Here is a 19,635-nt window from a genome sequence, read left to right as displayed (position 1 = left end):
AAATCAAAATTATATATAATAGGGTTTTGTTATTCATGTCGGCATTGCCTTATTTGATTTTAGTAAAACAAATACCATACAAAATGTATTAATTTTGATAACCGGTATAGCAAAGGTATGTGTATTAGTTTATTACATGTGTAATTTAATTTACATACCATTAATATTATTTATATGGTTAAAAAAACATAAAATAAAATCATAATGTATTTAATGTACCTATAAATACTATATTCTTTGGTTTTGCCATAAAATACATTGTCAATACTGAATAGTTTATGATCATAACTCATGTTGAATTATTGTCATTTTTTTTTTCTTTATATTTTCAACATATATACCTAATGATATAAGGTGATACTTTAAATAAAATAAAAACACATTTGATTTTGAAGTGTAAAAATATCATGAGTATTATGTTTATTGTTTTCTCTTTACAATGATCGTTCATTGATTTAACAATATTATCTATCAAGTACTTCGCGGTGGACAATTCGCCAATTGCCCAAGTTTGAACTGTAAGTCTTTTCTCTCGTTACCCTCAATTCTCAAACGACTGACGTAATCGCGGTTGAACGTTAAAACGAAACCTTTTGTATGATCTCGTTAGGTTTCATTGAGTTCAGTGGTTTGACTCTGATTGTATTAAAAAGATACGGCTGTTCATTGATTTCCGTTTGTATTTTTTCTTTTTCGTTAATAATCTAAGACAAAACCATTGATAGACAAGATTAATAATAATAATCATAATCATAGACGTATATCTACATAATGATCTTACGTCTATGATGATAATACACATGACCTAGATTACGTTTTGCCGATTTGTTATTAATTAAAGTTTATTCAGAAGATATTTTCAGGAATCCTCGTTGTTACTATGATAATTATACTGCTATGCTATTACTATAATTTGGGAAAACATTGAGATTTTTATTTATATATTCCTTTAAAACTATTTGACGTAACTTTTTGGAAAAGGTTTCAAAGTTGCTTGTTCTTTTAAGCGTTCTTCGTTAAATTTTTTATGTTGAACTAAATGCGTGAAGTCCACACTACGCAGCTAAATGTCATTTGGCACGGCAAAATCACTTGCAATGCCATTGTCCAAATAGGTGTTGGCATTTAATCATTTAAATGCAGTGGCGAAACATGAGTATTTAAGTTAGGGAGACATTAAAATAATACGTTACATTCCCCCGACCATTTATAACTTTATATGTATTTATGATAAATAGGACACGGTCTTTTATTTTTTATTTCATATTTTTTTTCGTATGAGTAGTTTACTATTCCATCATTCAACATTTCATTAATTAAATCATCAGGCATAGTGGCGAATGACAATAGTACAATATTTTAATATTTAGATACGAATATCACACGTGAAATAAATTAATCGTAAAATAAAAACCAACCAATAACTATGATAACAAAATTGCATTGAACGATAACGCATCAACACGAAAAGCAATGACGATTACGATAATTATATTAAAATGAAATAATAAATACGAACGCGAAACATGTCTCATAGCGCAATGATAATTCCCACTCAATATCCTATTCCCCTTGCACACCGTGCCTTGAAAAACGAGACGCTACAACGTGTCGTCTCATAATATTAATTTTTATATCTGTATTTGGATGTTTATAGAATAAACTACTACGCCACAACGGACGACAGCTCGCGTGTACGGTCTCGCAACTAATCTATTTTAAGAATACTAATACGGTATGGCACAAAAGTAAAACTATGATAAATATTGAAGTTATGTATGTTATATAAAAATAAATAAAATATAATAAAACCAAATTATGTATCCGTATTAAAAGTGGGTATACATTGTTTTATTGTCTCCTTTGACGCTTCGCCACTGTTTAAATGTTATTATATAAAAGTTTGCTTAATTAATTTTCGTTTTTATTCAAGTTATTTTGATATGTTTTGCGAGGATGATATACAAATCGTTGCATACATAAGTGTCCAGAAAGGGGGGCAAAACGGAGCATTTGCCCTCCCCTGAAAAAAATTAATTGAACAGTTAATAACAAGGTTTGCAATTGAACAACTACGAAGGCTTAAGTTTTTATTTAATAACGGCTAGTGTGTATAGTTCTGACATATTTTAATGTTTGCTAAAAATATATTTTTTAATATTCTTTTTGGTGTTTGATTTAATTATCCGCCCCCCCCCCCTGATAAATTTCCTGCGGACGCCCATGTTGCATGTACTTTCATTATTATCGAGGGCGAAGAAAAAATTTACTAACGGAGAAAACGATTTTGGGTACGCCCAAAACTTCGAAGTAAAGAAAAATATGGTTAAAGTGACAATGAAGGTTTTAGACGAATTGAATCTCTAATACAGACCTGGATGTTATTTCTAATTTTTTTTTTCGAGTGAAGAGTATTAATTTTAACAATCAACTGCTCAAAAAATAAAGAAGGAAGCGCCATTTAGAAGAGGTATTTCTGCCGAAGAACGACTGGCAGTTACGATTCTAAGCTACGGGAGATTCGTACCATTCGTTAAGTTTCATTATTGTTTTATATGTTATATTATTATATCATTCAATTTTTGTGTTAGAGAAAAAACAATCTGTGGTGGCAGAACCATTTACTTTTATGTATTTGATCAGTTCTTATGCCAGACTGTCTACTATCTCTTTTTTTTTTAATTCGCGTGATAAATAACACGCCAAATTTTTTCCCTACCTCTTTTTTCCAAAATCAACTGCAATTTTCATTATCACGTCCATTCTTTTATTTCTATTTTTATATTATTTTAAATGGCAGAAACTAATCAAACAACCCAACGCGCTACGACAATTAAATTTTAATAAGAGCCAATTGTGTAGTCAATTTGCACGTACATATTATTTATTCTCATTAGCTTTCTTTGAAGTAGTCTGACACTCGAGCGATATCTATTGGCATGCCGTTTGGCACGAATTTGTCAGCTGGCATATGCCAATGGCCACGCCTATACCTTTTTGGCTATGTCAACTGACTTTAAGCGACATAGTGTGGATGCAGCTTAAGCGGGGACGTGCCAATTGGCAATGCCATTGTCTTTCTATGAACACAGCACACACTAAACGCTTATATTGAACGCATGTTATTTTGTTTTTCTTTTCGTTTTTTATCAAATATTATGCAGTGGTCAAATGAAAAAGTTCTAACATTGATAAAACTGTATCGCAGTCGTCCCTTTCTATGGGATTGTAAATTAAAAGATTACAAGGATCGCAATAAAAAACATGATGCTTTCATCGAAATTGCTACAAATTTTGGAGTGGAAAAAGTAGAAATCGAAAGAAAATTAAATAATTTGATCCGTCATCTTTCACGAGAAATAAAAAAAGAAAACGACAGTATCGAATACCATAAATCTGGAAGTGGAACTAAAGTGTATAAGAGCAAATGGTTTGCTTATCAGAGTATGAAGTTTCTGAAATACAAAAATCGCCCAAAAGAAATGACAGACATACAGGTAATTAAGTATTTTAAAAATTAGAATTATTATTTATTACGTCGAGTGTTATGATGAGATATGCTCTTTATGGAAAATGAATAAATATTATTTATATTGTTGGTCAGTAGTGACCAACAATATAAATAATATTTATGCTGTTGCCCGTGCTGTTGCCGTCAGGGAAACGTATTATAGTCTACTAAAATTAGCTGGACGCTATTAATATAAATATACTATTAAAATAACGAGATCCTACATAATAAATAAAAATGGTTTATAAAAATCAAAATAACCACTAAAACCAATTAAATAATGGATCCATAATAATAAATATATTATCCGTCCATTACGATCACTGCACTTAAATTGAAAATATATTATTTTCATTTGAAGAAATAAAATACTCGGACAATTCCTCTTCAACTTCTTGAACATCTGTTGCACTTTTTGAAATTCTAGGATTATTATTGAGCTCTTCTAAACCAGTTAAATTTGTGACTGAACAATTCGTATACAAATCTCCATTAAGATTGTAAACTGACTCACTTTTAAATTATTTTATTATTATTATTATTATTATTATTATTATTATTTTATTAAATTATTTATTATTTAAAATTATGCTTACAAAACTGGCTAATTGGGGAAACTTGAATTGCCTCCCATAAATCCCTTGAATTGCTTCCCATTTGAAAATTTTCCATTCATCAAATCAATACAATCGATATAAACCATCGATTTATACAATAATACCATCGACCATTATAACAGTTTTTCCCTTTTCACTTAAAATTATAGACATTTTGATTAAAATAAATTATTTAATTATATTATTATTTTAAATTATTAAATTATATCGAAAAAAATATACCGCGGCTTCATTAAGATAGTTCACAAACGTATACTGACGCGATAATGCAGATATAGTATCTCGTGTCAATTTGTAATTTTAAATTGAAAACCAGTAAAAGCAACATTATATTGCTATATCATACTCCAATATTGTCTAATGGCAATTGGTAAAACCAATGTTAGCGAGCAGTAAGTACGAAAATGTGGCACTTTTATCTCTATTATACTCAAGTTTATATACGTATTGTCGTATTCGTATAGGCTACTAAAATATTATTACAACCGCAAATAACCACACATCTTACTTGTTTTAGATAAAAAATTTAGAATTTAGAACAAGTTTTGTTGTAGTATATTCACTATCACTCAATTTTCAATATCAAAATATCGAAATCAATGTCAATTATATCGATTGTTACGGGGGACGTAATTCGAGTATGGTAAAATAAAGGCATTTGAATTGCCTCCGAAATATCCGGAGGCAATTCTAGTGACAAAAAATAACCTAACCAATTTTGGGAGGCAATTTGTGTGCACCGGGCTAATTCAACTTTATTCGCAGTTTTTGTTTCCAACTAAATAAGTTTTCTAAGTAGGCGAAAAACAGAAGTTATAATCCGTAAGTATAAGTAAGTACTCTACGATCTCTACTTAGTCCGTAATTGAAAATTATTTTTATTGAATCCCTTTGTGTTCCGATGTACAGCTTCATAATATTGCACGAGAGAAGGGATACATCATTAACAACGAAAATAAATTATGTACATTTATTTTTTGTAGGAAGTTTGGAAGTTTGCAAGGTCTAGGAAATTTTATTGCGTTATATTTTTTGAATTTCGTTTCATTAAATCATTGATTATAAATAGGTACTAGTAAAATTAGTATTTATAATGAATGATTAAATACATCTACATCTAAAATTTAACCTTGGCAACCCATATTTACATAAGTAAAACTGTACTTATATTATATTTTAATTACAAAGGTTTTTTTAGTATTGTTCTTTTTGCAATTGTAGACGCGAAGTACAATTTTACTTTGCGTCTACAATTACAAAATGAACAATACTAAAAAACTCCTTGTAATTAAAATACTGCGTGTAGTATTATACATGCTTTCCATCAAAAGTAGATACTAACACAATTCGGAAAATTCCCTTTTTCATTTGCTATATATTTTCCATTTAAATTCATTTTCAGTTATCTAAAATTAAATACACATTCAAATTAGACCTCGAATAACATAATATTCCATAAATAAATGTGATTTATTTATTATTTTTTCGTAATGTAATCGATTTGCTCTTAGAGTTTAAAACATTATTTTGTCAAATACAATATGTTTATTAAAATATATTTTTCAGGGTCCATTTAATCTCGCGGCTATTGAGCCAGATGAAACTCTTCAAAAAGTGGTGGAAAATGGTAACAATGTATCAATTCAATCAACATTTATGCTACAAGGAAAGAAGCGGTCATTAAGATCCACAAAATCTCAAAATAAAGCCAAGTATTCGGTAAAAGATGAATTACTCGCTATTATGAGAGACATACAAGGAGAGAAATCTGTGAGAGACCAATATGCCTTATTTGGAGAGCAAGTAGGTATGCAAATACGTGATCTTCCAACGCCGTATAGTAGAAAAGTTGTGAAACAAATAATTAACACAGTATTATTTGACGCTGAAATGGGAAAATATGATTATCCATCTACCATTTCTTCACAGCCATATCCAGAACCACATCTGTACGCGAATTTCGGAACTCAAATTCCCAGTAATCCTCTACCTTTTCCATCTCCTAGCAAAATTTCCACACCAATGGTGAGTCCTGCTTCATTAATAGATGGACCTGGTACTAATGATAGTTAATAAATCGATAATCTTTAAATGGAAATTTAAACTTATTTTAAACAAATGTAACTATTTTTAATTAATAAATACGTTTATACGTACAAATATTTAGTGAATTTTTTTGTAATATTAAAATCTTGTAAAACATTGATCATAACATTACAAACATTTAGAACGATGATTGAAATAACTTTGACATTTAAAATTTATGAACATTAAGAAATGGTAAGAATCTTCTGTTTCTAGAAACCGCAATGTAAAAGCAAGACGTTTATAAACAAAAATAGATTTTCTAAATCTATTGTACATCTTACTAATTCTCGGACTAAACAATCTAAGAAGAGTCTCAAAGTCACAGTTTTTCATTAGAAAAATGTTCCGGAAAGTACTTCCACATCTGTATTCAAGATTTAATTCACCCACCTATAATTACCGATATAATTATAGACTATAATTATAACTGCTGCAGCAATACGCAAATCGTTGTCGGTATACAATGTATACTATACTGATTGTCTTGATTGTCTGAATTTACAATTTGGACACAGTGAATGGCATTTGACATTGACTTCTGGTTTTGCTATTTGGCATATCCAGATGGCATATATCAGTATGGTACGGATGCGGATAAAACCAGTTGCAGATGAAGTATCGGTCTTTAAAATACTTTTATATATTTTATAATTTGATTTTGTGATTAAATTTTATTATAAAATTCCCAAATTGAAAAACTTTTTTTGTAATTGATCAACGAACTTGACGAAATATTTTGGAAGACTTTAGATTAAACTACTAAAAATGAAACAGTTTAAACTACTAAAGATAATAATTTATGATTAAACCATCAAACATTTCAAATGAATTGGAAAAAGGTTAAATGATTATAAGTCACAATTTTGAATTAAACAACCTTAAATGATTAGTAAAATCACGATTCCGGATTAAAATAATAAATTGTGATAAAAAAGTATAGGTGCACAATTATAAATAGTAGTAATAGCATAGTATATTGATCATAGTGATAATGATAATAATTTTTTTAATTTTGAACGTTCATATTATTTTTATTACCAGACTTTTCTCAAATTTTGAGATCCCATATCGATTAATAATTCCCGTCCACTCCTAATTACGACAATACTTATAGGCAGGCGCGGAAAAAAGGAGGCTATAGGAGGTTTAATCCTCTACTTAGGCACTGAAAATATTTTTAAGATCACCTTCATTTTTAATTTATTAATTAAAGTAAAGAGAAGCAATACTATACCTTCTTATATTATATTGCTTATTGATATTTCGAAGTGATTGATTAATCATGATTATTTATATAGTCCTCAATATTCCTAATCCATTACTAAACCTATATTACATATAAGATAGGTCAAAATAATTTGCTAATTAACTGTAATATTTTTTTCAACTACTAAATATTTGCACTATTTTGCCTATTTTGTTGTATAATATATTCAACAAAAGATGTTTTTATTATTATTTTATAATATGCATGTATGATTATTATTTTATTCACTTTAAAAACTTAAAATTAATATCTATGATTTTATGTACTTGAAGTACCTTTTTTTTTTCCCCCCCCCCCCCCCCCCGCCATATTTTTAATTTCCATATCCGCGCCTGTTTATAAGTGTATTATTGTCGTAATAAACAAAAATGTTGTAAAATAATTAACATTCAAACGTAATTTCCTGGATAAAAAACTTAACAAACTAAACAACAGTTAAAACACGTAAGTCTTTAGATATCGGAAAATACACTCTGGCGAAGAGCACACCAAACGCGTCGAGTAGTGAAATTACTATAAATATTACCTCGTCCAAGCTGACAAGTGGTTCGCATATACCGTTATTTTGTAGTTTTTCTTCCTTGTGCTTGACAATGTGTAACATGTACATATCTTTACGGATAGTCTTGAAATTGCACATGTCGCAGCTGTACATGATACCATCATCCATCCCTATAAACATATGTGTTAATGTAATAAGTGAACGAAAAAAAGATATATCTTTCCGTGTACTATATACGTACGTACGCAGAATACACGATTACACGAAAAAACGAATGTAAAAAATTTTAAAATGTTCGTTCAGTTTATATGAATCATGATCAACCATATACTAGACACAAGTAGTATATTATGGTTGTGTTTTGATTTTTTCGAGAAACAGGTTAGATTAAAAAATATTTCATACTTTAAACGTTGAAAAAAATTAGCACAGTAAAATCTCATAATTCTTTATTCTACCTAAACAAGTGTTGTTGTACAATATTTTCCATTATTTCCTCGGCATCAAGACAAATATAAAAAAAAACATTGAAAAATAACAACCAGAAACAGTGTCGGCTCGAAGGAGGTATTGAATCACATGATTCACAGAAATATTAATGGGTGGATTGATTTGTCATATAAGTATAATTGGTTGAGGGGTGATACAGGTTTATATATTTACTGTATACCAATTAAATACCCATTACTAAGTCATTAAAAACCTATAGATTTTACTTTTGGAGAATAATGAAATTTTTTAGGGTGAGTGGTGTAAAAATATTAAATGTGAGTCAAGAAAAAAAAGTTCAAGCCACCACTGGCCACAAGGCCAAAAGTATCCATACTAAATTTGTACATATAGGCTATATTGGATTCACGACAATTGAGTGTACGAAAGTTAAGCGCTGAAACAATTGAGCGCAATATAAACCTAAGGTTAGGTAATAATTATAAAAAACAAAAAAATTAGTCATAGTGTGGTTAAAAATACATTATCAGTCAAAACAGTCAGTACAAATCAGCAAAACAAAATATCAAATAAAAAAAAAAGTATGTTTAATAATACATTATGAGTCAAGTTTAATTATTAAATATTATTATTATTAATATTATTTGAGCAATGGCTTTTAAAATCTGTTCTGTTTATCCTTGAATGAAATTGTTCACAAATATTTTTTATTCTTAATCCTGAATCTTTATTTTTATTTTTTTTTGGTTTTGAGTACTTACCTGCAATAAACTGGTGAATTCTCACGCGATTATACTTTTCCTTTTTTTTTTTTTTAGAGTATCGATATATTTCCAAATTGATAGATGAACTGTTGAAATTTTATTCTAATAAAACGATTTAATAACACCGTATCGACACGGCAAATAAGTAACAACATTATCAAGCATAAAGATTATATGACGGGTTATATTGGTATTCGTAAAAAGTGCGAATGAATTAATTTCTAATTTCGTAATTTCGTATGTAGCAATTGTGCACTTAATACAGTGAACTTTTTCAGTTAGTTTAGTATAATATTATAGTGATCAATTGTCTCAGCGCTTAATTGTCGCAGCGCTCAATTGACGCCGCTTTCGATTGTCGGGACACCGCTATATTAACGGCATTTACGAATAGGTTGTGGGGGAAAATAGAAAACGGTAAAACGGAAAAAATACCAGGATGTTTGGTTTTCAGATGTTTTTTGTATGACGAGGCTTGTATACAGGAATAGTTGCACAGCGGACAAGTGTAGTTCTTCTGGCCGGTGTGCCTCATCTTGTGCTTTCTCAGTGTGTTGTGATCTGCCGTGGAGTAGCCGCACTCATCGCACCTGAACGGCTTCTCGCCGGTGTGCATGCGCATGTGAAGCTTTAGCGAACTGGCCACGGCCGTGGTGTAGCCGCACACCATGCACGAGTGAGGTCGCACTCGTATGTGTATGCTGGAGATGTGCTGGTGCAACAGATTTTTAGTGGAGAAGTCCCTGGAACAGTGTAGGCACGTCAGGTCGGTCCTCGGAAGTTTCTCGCTCTTCGTGTGGATAGTCTAGAGGAACAATAGTTATTGATATTACGTGATCAATAATTTATGATTAATTACACATGTACAGCTACAAATACGATGATCGAAGACGTTTTACGGCAAAGGTTGAGAAGTAAGAACAGTGAACATAATATTGCACCATGTTCTGACTATACACAGGAAAGCTTAAGAGTGGGCACTAGGATTTCAGATTATATATATATATATATATATATATATATATATATATATACGAGTATACAATTAGTTATAATATTTAATTTTTATTGGGTACTTATATCATGAAATTTATCAATTCATTCGAAAACTATGTTCGTTTCGGAATATGTGCATGCGAATAAAATATTAAAACACCATTGACGCATAAGCATGATAATTTGTAAGTCATTTAAGTCTCTCTACTTCATAAGTGTACACAACAGTATATTAATTAATTTACGTACTTTGTGGTTCCTGAGTTGTTTGATAGATTTGAAACCTTTATTACATTCCGGGCACAAAAATGGTTTTTCTTTCATGTGTATTTTCTTGTGAAACGTATTCAATTTGTACAGGCTAAAAATGGATATAATTGTGATTATTATTTACACGATTTTCGTGTACTATATCGATGATATATAACTTAATTATCATTCAAATAATAAAAATGCATACACGTATGCTTGACGTATACTTTTTTATTAATTTATGTTTATTGGATATTGCTGTTTTCCCTATCTTTTTAAAAATAAGAATCAAGATTCAATATTAAAAAAATATTGTATTAATTCAAATATTTACAACATACCTGTTGGTCTTAAAACCACATTGATTACAGCTGAACATTTCTAAGTCTATACTATGTATTTTCCATAAATGAGACATCATAGATAACCACTTAGTATCGGTATATAGACATTCAAATTCGGCACATCGAAATCCATCATCCGAATGGCATTTTGTGTGATATTTCAAATTTTCTTCTGTTCTAAATTTAACTTTGCAAGTTTTAAACGTACACCTGCAATTTTAAAGAAAATATTGTTTTTTAGAAATTAAATAATTTTTGCTCTGTTATTAATAAAATTAGGATATTAGTGACCTAAAAAACACACAAAAATGCCCTAAAAAAAAATACCATAAAAAAAGTGCAAAAATGCACTAAAAAACTAATTAAGTGAAAAAAATGTATTTATAATAAGAATTTTTATTAAAGATATGGGTCTGTTAACGGGTGTAATATTAGTTTAAAATATGAATTATAAATTATAATATTAATTAACAATAGTATATATTTACATTTTAAGCAATATATAAAAATATTAACACTTGCTCTAAAATCTAAAATTTGAGAAAAATGATCCGCATTGTACAAAAACTACAAAAAAATACCTCAAAGATGAAAAAATGGCGTTAAAAAAACAAAAAAATGCATTTATAGCTAAAAATGTGAAAAAATGCAAAATAAAATTAGAATATTCTACATCAAGGGAGCATGAAACAAATTTTTAGCTAGGATAGCATTGTATAGAATCATAGGAAAAAAATACAAGTCATCAACATCCTAACTCTAGTTATTAATATAAATGTTATGTAATAGGTAAATATACCTAAATTAATGATATTTTAAAACTTTGTAACCTTTGAATTATTTAATATGGATGTGATAGAGTAGACTATGAAGTTCTAACAATACAAATTCGATTCAAATTCAAATAAAATATTATTACAATTTAAGTTTTAAGCGGGATTATTTTTACTAAAATTATTAATTGTTTAATGTGTTCATATTATTATTTAAATTTTAAACTATTAAGATGAATAAACAAATAAATATATGAATTACCTTAATGGTAAATAAAATGAATTATGATTATTAATAATATTCCGGATAAAAACGACGGTTGAAAAATTACTAATTTCTAAAAACATTAAAGATTTTATACATAATCAATATTAAAATACATTATATTACTGAATATAATATATTGTTCTCTTATCATAAATATAAATGGAAATGGCCAACTTTTTAGAACTAAGTAGAAATTGAGATATAGTTATTTACCAACCTTAAACGTTTTTCTATTGTGTTATTGTCGTTATCAGTGTTATGTTGTTGAAGTCCGTTGAAGACTTGTTCTTGATAATCCCAAATGTTTTCACAAGTTCCATTTAAATAACAATCATCAACAAAATCATTTTCTACGATCACAAGTAAAAAGGATAGATACATTAACAATTAAATTAACTGCATGTAATTGAAAAAATTAATAATTCAACCTTAGAAGTTATGCCTATAGAATAATTTTAAATTTCGGTTTGTTCTTTATAATAAATCATAAATGAATAATTTAATTGATAATAAAATTACGGAAATAAACTGTTGAATTTATCGACCCAGTAATATAAAATACTTTTGTCGGTTTCTTTTTACATAAGTATAAATTAACTTTTGTTATTCAATATTAAATAGTTAATCAATAATTCAAGTACCTACCTACACCTCATACGAGTTATCAAATCTATTTTTCGTTTTCAGAAAATAAAAATTCCTTAATAACATTATTGATCATAAATTATAATTAATAATAATTTACAATCGATGATAAAGTATAGTTAATAGGTATATTTAAAAAGGCCTTAAGAAAATATAAACGATGCAACGTCCCCCCTCCCCCCGTAAAAGAGTACAAGATAATAATTTATTGTCTTCAATTACATACATACGTAACTGAAGACAATAAATTATAATAATATAATATAATATATTATAATTACAAAATAACAGTGTTATAAATTAGGTTTTTTAACCGTAGGACTTTAGAACGTTTAACGTGAAATAGTCTAAAGTTTGACGTTTGTACATAAAAATATAGGTATAGTTATCCGATGCTCCACACACACCGTAACTCTGTGCGGTCAAAACAACAAGGAAACAGGAACTATACATTTTAAAAACCAAAAGTCTGCAATGTTTACATAATGATTTCATTTTCTGAACATTGGTTAAAATGTAGTGACTAGAATTTAATATATCTATAACAGTTGTTCGAAGAAATTAAATTTTTGAATGGTTAATTTTTTAAGTGTATACTAAATTAAATTTAATTTAAATATGACTTATGAGATGTACGTGATGTATAGTTAGAGGAAAAATGTACAATTAGTAAAAAATAATAATAAATATATTATGTACGGAGAATAAAAAACCGGAGAAATCGGATGTAAATGCATCGTATAAATGTGTAAAACAAAATTATACACAATTAACATTGATAATACTTTTTTGCGAATGTTAGTTACACATTTGTATGAAAATATATACACATCAATCAGTGGCGCACACAGGGAGGGTCAAGGGTATCGACTGACACCCCTCAGAGAATTGGTGGATGATAAGTTCTGTGCAGTGGCGCCGAACTACAAAAAATGCAGTATGACGAATATCAAATTTTAATAGTACCTACCCACCACCTACCAATTGGTGTAAACGGTGGGGGGCTGAAACCGTACCATAATATTGTATTCAAAATTGATATTAATATATATATATATATATATCTTTTTTCATTTTGTGACTTATCAATAATGTATGATACAGCCGATATAAATGTTTTATTTTCACCACATCGCACTATTGTTATCGTATTATCTGTGTTAATATTACGATCTTCTGGCTTTTATTGACGTAATCACAACTGATGTGTTTTTATGTAATAATGTTAAATATTAAATAGTTTTAATACTTTCATAGAACATTTTACACATTGGGCTGTGGGTACCACGCTATGTGTCATCTACCCAGTACCCAGCACCCAGTACCCACCCACCACATAATTCACTATGGCAGTCACCATACTTGGATATAGAGATCGGCGCCACTGGTTCTGTGTGAACTTTTATGAATATTTGTTTAATTTAATACTAACCAATTTTTCAGCTATCCAAATCAACATACTAATTATGTTTACCTAGAACTAAAGCGTTACATGAGAATAAGTAGTAGAGCTCAATCCCAAAAATTATGCTATACAAACTTATAAATTAATACCCAAAATATTGAAAAATAATTAATATTAGGTTTATTTAAAAAAAATTTATTTTTAGTATCTTTGTTAGTAAGAAAAAACCAAAAACATTTAAAAATAAGAATTATACTATGCCTAAACTCAGATTTTACTGGTGGGGTATGTGGGTATCTCGAAATATATATTTTCGACACCCTTGTCAAAAATCTACTGTGCTCCACTGACACAATTATACCATTCACACTACACATTCAATACAAATTTATTTGATTATAAGCTTTGAAAAAAAAATTACATACAATTTAACTAGTTCAGCAGTTTCTAAACTTTTTAGGGCACACATCCTCAAAAACAAAAAAAAAAACTAAATTAATCGCGTCTCTTAATAAAAAAATTTTTTATTAATTAAATATAAGCAAATTATTGCCGACCCATGAATAAATATATGGTAGTGAAACATACAACATAAATATTTGCCTTGTGCCTGTAAGTGATTGCGCCTTCCAAGGGAGGCGCGCTTCACAGTTTGGGATCCGCTGTACTAATTTATAAATCATAACAAAATTATTTATTAACTATTCGGTTTTTGTTTCTTGCAATTGTTCTGTATATAACATTTAATTAAGATAATAGATGTCAACCGTGCTACCGTGTAATACCTATAATGTATAGTAATACAAAAAGCTCACGAATGAAGATGGTAATAGAAAGCAGAATAGTATGTATTTTATAAAATCAATAATTTTAGATCTGTATTAAATCGAAATTACAATTTTCTATTATTAATCTATAATGTAAAAGTTTATATTGTTATTTCCGAAAATAAATATAAATATTTTCATTTTTATATTCTATATATCGATAATATCGTGAAATTATATCGATATTTTGAAAATAATTATCGATAAATAGTTGTATAATACTATTAAATGTTATAATTATAAAATTCACACAATATATGTGATTGTTTAGAGAATAAAAACGTTGGCCGTCAATTGGTTATTTATTATATACCTACATCCTGAGAAGTTAATAAAATTCGCAATTATCAGTTAAGCTTATGCTTATGTTCAGCAATAATTAAGATAACAAAATAATCTTAAAATTATTGTTAACGTTGAATGATATTAAACATAATAACAATTTAGTTCTTAAAATAGTCCATAATATATCAGTTCACAACTACTAAGTAAAAATTTTCTCTTAATTGTTTCACAATGTTCTCGACTCACATGATTTCCAGACATATTCAACACAGCTGCAAATTTCTTATTGTCGGTGGAGGTTCTGGAGGATGTACAATGGCAGCTAAACTCTCAAAGTACGAAAGGGATGTAATCATGCTGGAGCCAAATGAAAAACATTACTATCAACCAATGTTTACGTTGATAGGTGGAGGTATGAAAACCCTTTCACAATCTTATTGTTCTACCAAATCACTCATTCCAAAGAATGTAAGTTGGATCCAAGACAAAGTTCATAGTTTTAACCCAAAAAATAATAGTGTAACTATTTCAAACGGGGATACAATTCATTATGACTATATGGTTGTGTCGGTTGGATTACAATTAAATTATGAACAAATCACTGGCTTAAAGGAAGCTCTTGATTCTAAAGATAGTGGTGTATGTACCAACTATTCATCTCAATATGTAGAAAAAACTTATCAAGTACTACAGAATTTCAAAAGTGGAAATGCAATATTTACATTACCTAATACACCAATTAAATGTGCAGGAGCTCCTCAAAAAGTTATGTATATTACTGAAGATTATTTGAAAAAAAAAGGGATAAGAAATAAAGCCAATATTATGTATAAAACATCCACACCTGCTCTATTTTCAGTCAAAAAATATGGTCGAAAACTACAGCAAATATGTAATATGCGTAATATTTCAATTGAGACTAGACAAAATTTGATAAAAATTAATCCTACTCAAAAAATAGCAACTTTTGAATTTCTTGATGAACCGAATAAAGTAGAATCTGTAGAATATTCTATGCTTCATGTAACACCACCAATGAGTCCACCAGATGTTTTAATTCAATCAAATCTTAGCAACAGTGCTGGGTATTTAGATGTTGATCCTTACACACTGCGTCATAACATTTATGGAAATATATTTGGAATAGGAGATTGTACAAGTTGTCCGACATCAAAAACAGTAGCTGCTGTAGCAGCGCAAAGCAAGGTTGTCCATAAAAACATGATAAATGTTATAAATGGTAAAAACATGGAAGAGAAGTATGATGGATATACATCTTGTCCAATAATCACCAGTAATAACAAATGCATTTTAGCAGAGTTTAATTATGATTTAAAACCATTAGAAACATTCCCAATTAACCAAGGAAATGAGTTGCACAGCATGTTTTTACTTAAAAAAGATATTCTGCCAATTATTTACTGGAATTTGATGCTTAAAGGTAATTGGAATGGACCAAAAACGATAAGAAAACTTATGCATTTTGGTCTATATTAAATTGACCCAATTCAAACATTTATAATGTAAAAACTATATAATCAGTAATCAATAGGAAAATAGTAATTGTTATAATAATAATAGTGTCATAGTATTTATCGTTAAGCAATATTAAATGTCTAACAAATTATTTACTTTATTTAGGAATAATTGCTTTTCCTTGCATTTAAAGTTAATATTTTATTTAGCGCTATCGAAAATTAAAAACAACATGATAATTATGATATTGAGTATAACTTAAAAAAGTATTTCCAAAAACTTTCACAAAGAATTTAAAAGATATAGTTTTGAATTTTCATTGTATTTTACATTATTTTACAATGAAAACGATTTGTTTTTATCATATTATTATAAATTTAAATTACAAAAATACAACTACAATTTTACTTGTAATGTGTGTTTGAGTATCAATGATATGTGACTTTTGACCAAAATCTGAAGTGTCCAGTATTGTTTCATTAGTATCATCAAAATCCGTTGGATTACTGTTTTCAGTTATTTTCAGAGACATTCCATCTACATAAGTTATAAAAAATGTATAAATATATAATATAATATATATTATATATAATATTATAAATTATATAAAATAATACAATATTAATATTATTAGTATTTACCATTTAGGTATAAAGTATCTTCTTTATTAGCTTCAACTACAAGTTGTATTAATTCATCAACTTCAAAAGATAAAACATCATGATCTTCAATCAAATGCCACTAAAATGTATGGTGAATAAATCATAATTAAAAATATAACTATTTGAGTATTAGTTTACCTACCTATTTGTGAATTCTTAAAAAAATAGGTAATATGTTGGTTTGTTATAAACATAAATATATGAATGAAATAAACTGAAATTAAAAAATGTTCTAGGATACTATGTTCTGCTGAAAATACCTCAAAGTCTCGAATGGATATAAGATAAAATAACTCATAATATTAATTAATTTATATTCAAAATATATAATATGTATTATACTATACAGTTTTTGATTTTGGAATTTAAAGTAATTCATAGACACATACTAAATGTATGACGTATAAATAATTATTGTACACTGATTTTATTAATAGTCAGAAAAACTTAGATCCTACAAGGTATATATGCTAAAAAAATAGCTGAAAGAACATGTTCTACAAATAATTGGAATATGCATAAACAGAGCACATAGGTATATTGAAAATAATTGTAATTGACTAACCTAAATAATCATTAAACAGTAAAATCACATAAGTAAATGATCCTTAAATTTTAGAATACAATTTAATTAAAGTACAATGTCAACTTACCCGAAGGACATTCAGCGAATAAAAAATATTATCACAGCCAATGCATTTGATTCTCAATAGGGATTTTAGGGGAGCATGATTAATATGATGGTCTTTTTCATTATGTTCTAAAAATAATTTAGTATTTAAACAAAGGAATGGGCACGAATCACAAGAGTAGTATCCGAAGCCATTAATTGTTTTATAATAAGGGGAGGTGTTTTTTTTCTCTTCTTCCCACGAGACTCTATCGTCGCCGGATACTTGACGAAAAAAAGAAGACGTTTGACTGTTGCCCAGATCCAAAAGTTCATCGTTGTTCGAATTCTGACTAAAATTAAAATCGGCCGACAGGTCCCACAAGTTATCCAATACATTTTGCTGCGAATTGGACGCTTCCGCTGACTTGGATATCAGTTTATCGTGAGCTTTCACGCGGACGCGTTGGACGACCAGCCGATCTTTGTCAACGAGCCTCAGCGTTTGATTTGATGGCTGTTGTGCGATCGATGGCAGCATAGTTGGACTGTTGGCAGTACACGGTTTAGATTTACAGAAATCGAATATCTAACTATCAACTGTTTTATTGTGTACGATGTCCGAAACGTTCATAGTTCGTAGACATGAATTGATTTTCTAGATTAATTCAAAAATGCGTGATTTACTGCGATAGTTTAATCACAGAATAGATTAATTAATTTCTAATATTAATTAATCTATTCTGTGGTTTAATTATCTCCTTGTTTCTGTGATTACTTGTCGTCAGTTATCTCGTGATAACACGAAATGTGTAATCTATGATGATGGCCCGGAGTTGGGGCAGTTGTCCGAAAAATGATAAGGACAGGAAACGAAATACAGCGGTATAAAATATGTTGAGATGGCTTTTAATAATGTTTATTTATATCTACATTTACCCAATTACCTATTTAAACATTTCATAAACCAGATTTTATCAAAATTTATTACACAAAGCATATTTACTAAATGTTTTATTGAGTATTCACAAACATCTTTAACATAAAAATTCAATATTATCTAATATCTATATAAATGACATTATCTTAATAGTAAGTACAAGTATGAATTATCAAAACTAACTAGTGTAGTGTGCCGAGTTGTGAGTTCAACATCGTTACACAATATTAAGATGTAAGGATTTTAGAATTAAATTAATAACTTTATCAAGAATACTTATTATGGTATTACTAATATTTTATTTAACATCAACATAGACAAAGTAAATGATAGTAACAAATATAAGCGGAGCGTATATACTGGATGGCTGAATACATTTGGTTGCTAATGCTGTTTCGTAACTTTTTCCTATTTGTTATTTTGCGATTCGCACGTGGTTCATATTACTTTTATTAATTTCTTTATGGTTATAATTGTAAATAAGTAGTAACTATAAAATACGTATGAAAAAATATAATGTATACATAGTACAGAGTTATAACTAGAGAATAACTAGAGTTGAAACTAAACATCTCAATAGTATACTATTACAAAATGAAATTATAACGAAACTGAACATTATTATTTAACGACTAAAATAAAATTACAATATATTATTTTCATAGAAAGTATGTAGATAAATTTTGAATAGTTAGATTCGTAATTCATATTATTATAATATTATTATCGTATTATAGTGATTTGATATAATATATTGATAACATTCCATAGAGTAACTCTATGTAACAGCCTAACATTATAATAGTGGTGAATAAATTACGCGCATGCGGAGAATGCTTAAGGTGCATTCCTGTGTTTAAACGCTCCTATAAATATATTATAGTATATATAAGTATATTATAGATAATATACTTTATGTGAATTATAAATAATAATAAAATATAGGTACACAA

General features: G+C 28.5%; 3 protein-coding genes across 4 annotated transcripts in view; 2 read left to right on the top strand and 1 right to left on the bottom strand.

The window, feature by feature from the left end:
- Positions 1-18,530, bottom strand: part of LOC112686599 (gastrula zinc finger protein XlCGF26.1-like) — a 29,567-nt gene extending 11,037 nt beyond the window's left edge. Inside the window, exons 1-9 of one of the 2 annotated variants that reach the window (XM_025558967.1) lie at positions 17,786-18,283; positions 17,112-17,211; positions 16,879-17,007; positions 12,050-12,182; positions 10,789-11,001; positions 10,445-10,556; positions 9,635-10,004; positions 8,010-8,155; positions 388-704 (exon numbers count right to left, since the gene is read on the bottom strand). In XM_025558967.1, coding sequence (XP_025414752.1) covers positions 579-704; positions 8,010-8,155; positions 9,635-10,004; positions 10,445-10,556; positions 10,789-11,001; positions 12,050-12,182; positions 16,879-17,007; positions 17,112-17,211; positions 17,786-18,283 — 1,827 coding nt within the window. In that variant the 3' untranslated portion in view covers positions 388-578. Of the gene's footprint in view, positions 1-387; positions 705-8,009; positions 8,156-9,634; positions 10,005-10,444; positions 10,557-10,788; positions 11,002-12,049; positions 12,183-16,878; positions 17,008-17,111; positions 17,212-17,785 lie in introns of those variants that run through there. The other variant, XM_025558966.1, reaches the window with a different exon arrangement.
- On the top strand, positions 1,369-6,290 carry LOC112686601. The gene is made up of 2 exons (XM_025558969.1): positions 1,369-3,497; positions 5,695-6,290. Exons 1-2 carry the CDS (start codon positions 3,120-3,122, stop codon positions 6,199-6,201), a joined length of 885 nt encoding a protein of 294 aa, XP_025414754.1. The 5' UTR covers positions 1,369-3,119; the 3' UTR covers positions 6,202-6,290.
- LOC112686600 (sulfide:quinone oxidoreductase, mitochondrial) lies at positions 14,992-16,796 on the top strand. The gene has a single exon (XM_025558968.1). The coding sequence runs from the start codon at positions 15,226-15,228 to the stop codon at positions 16,489-16,491; it is 1,266 nt and encodes a 421-aa protein (XP_025414753.1). The 5' UTR covers positions 14,992-15,225; the 3' UTR covers positions 16,492-16,796.
- Positions 18,531-19,635: the final 1,105 nt, after the last annotated feature.

The sequence above is a fragment of the Sipha flava genome, unplaced genomic scaffold (genome assembly GCF_003268045.1).
Source record: "Sipha flava isolate LNK unplaced genomic scaffold, YSA_version1 317_pilon_pilon, whole genome shotgun sequence".
Lineage (NCBI taxonomy): Eukaryota > Metazoa > Arthropoda > Insecta > Hemiptera > Aphididae > Sipha > Sipha flava.
This window is presented reverse-complemented; position numbering and strand designations above follow the sequence as displayed.

Bases quoted from the DNA above. Each gene is read 5' to 3' on its own strand.
- LOC112686601 (XM_025558969.1), top strand. From the start codon at position 3,120: ATGTTATTTTGTTTTTCTTTTCGTTTTTTATCAAATATTATGCAGTGG. The intron at 3,498-5,694 runs GTAATTAAGTAT...TATATTTTTCAG, and splicing joins AAGAAATGACAGACATACAG to GGTCCATTTAATCTCGCGGC.
- LOC112686600 (XM_025558968.1), top strand. From the start codon at position 15,226: ATGTTCTCGACTCACATGATTTCCAGACATATTCAACACAGCTGCAAA.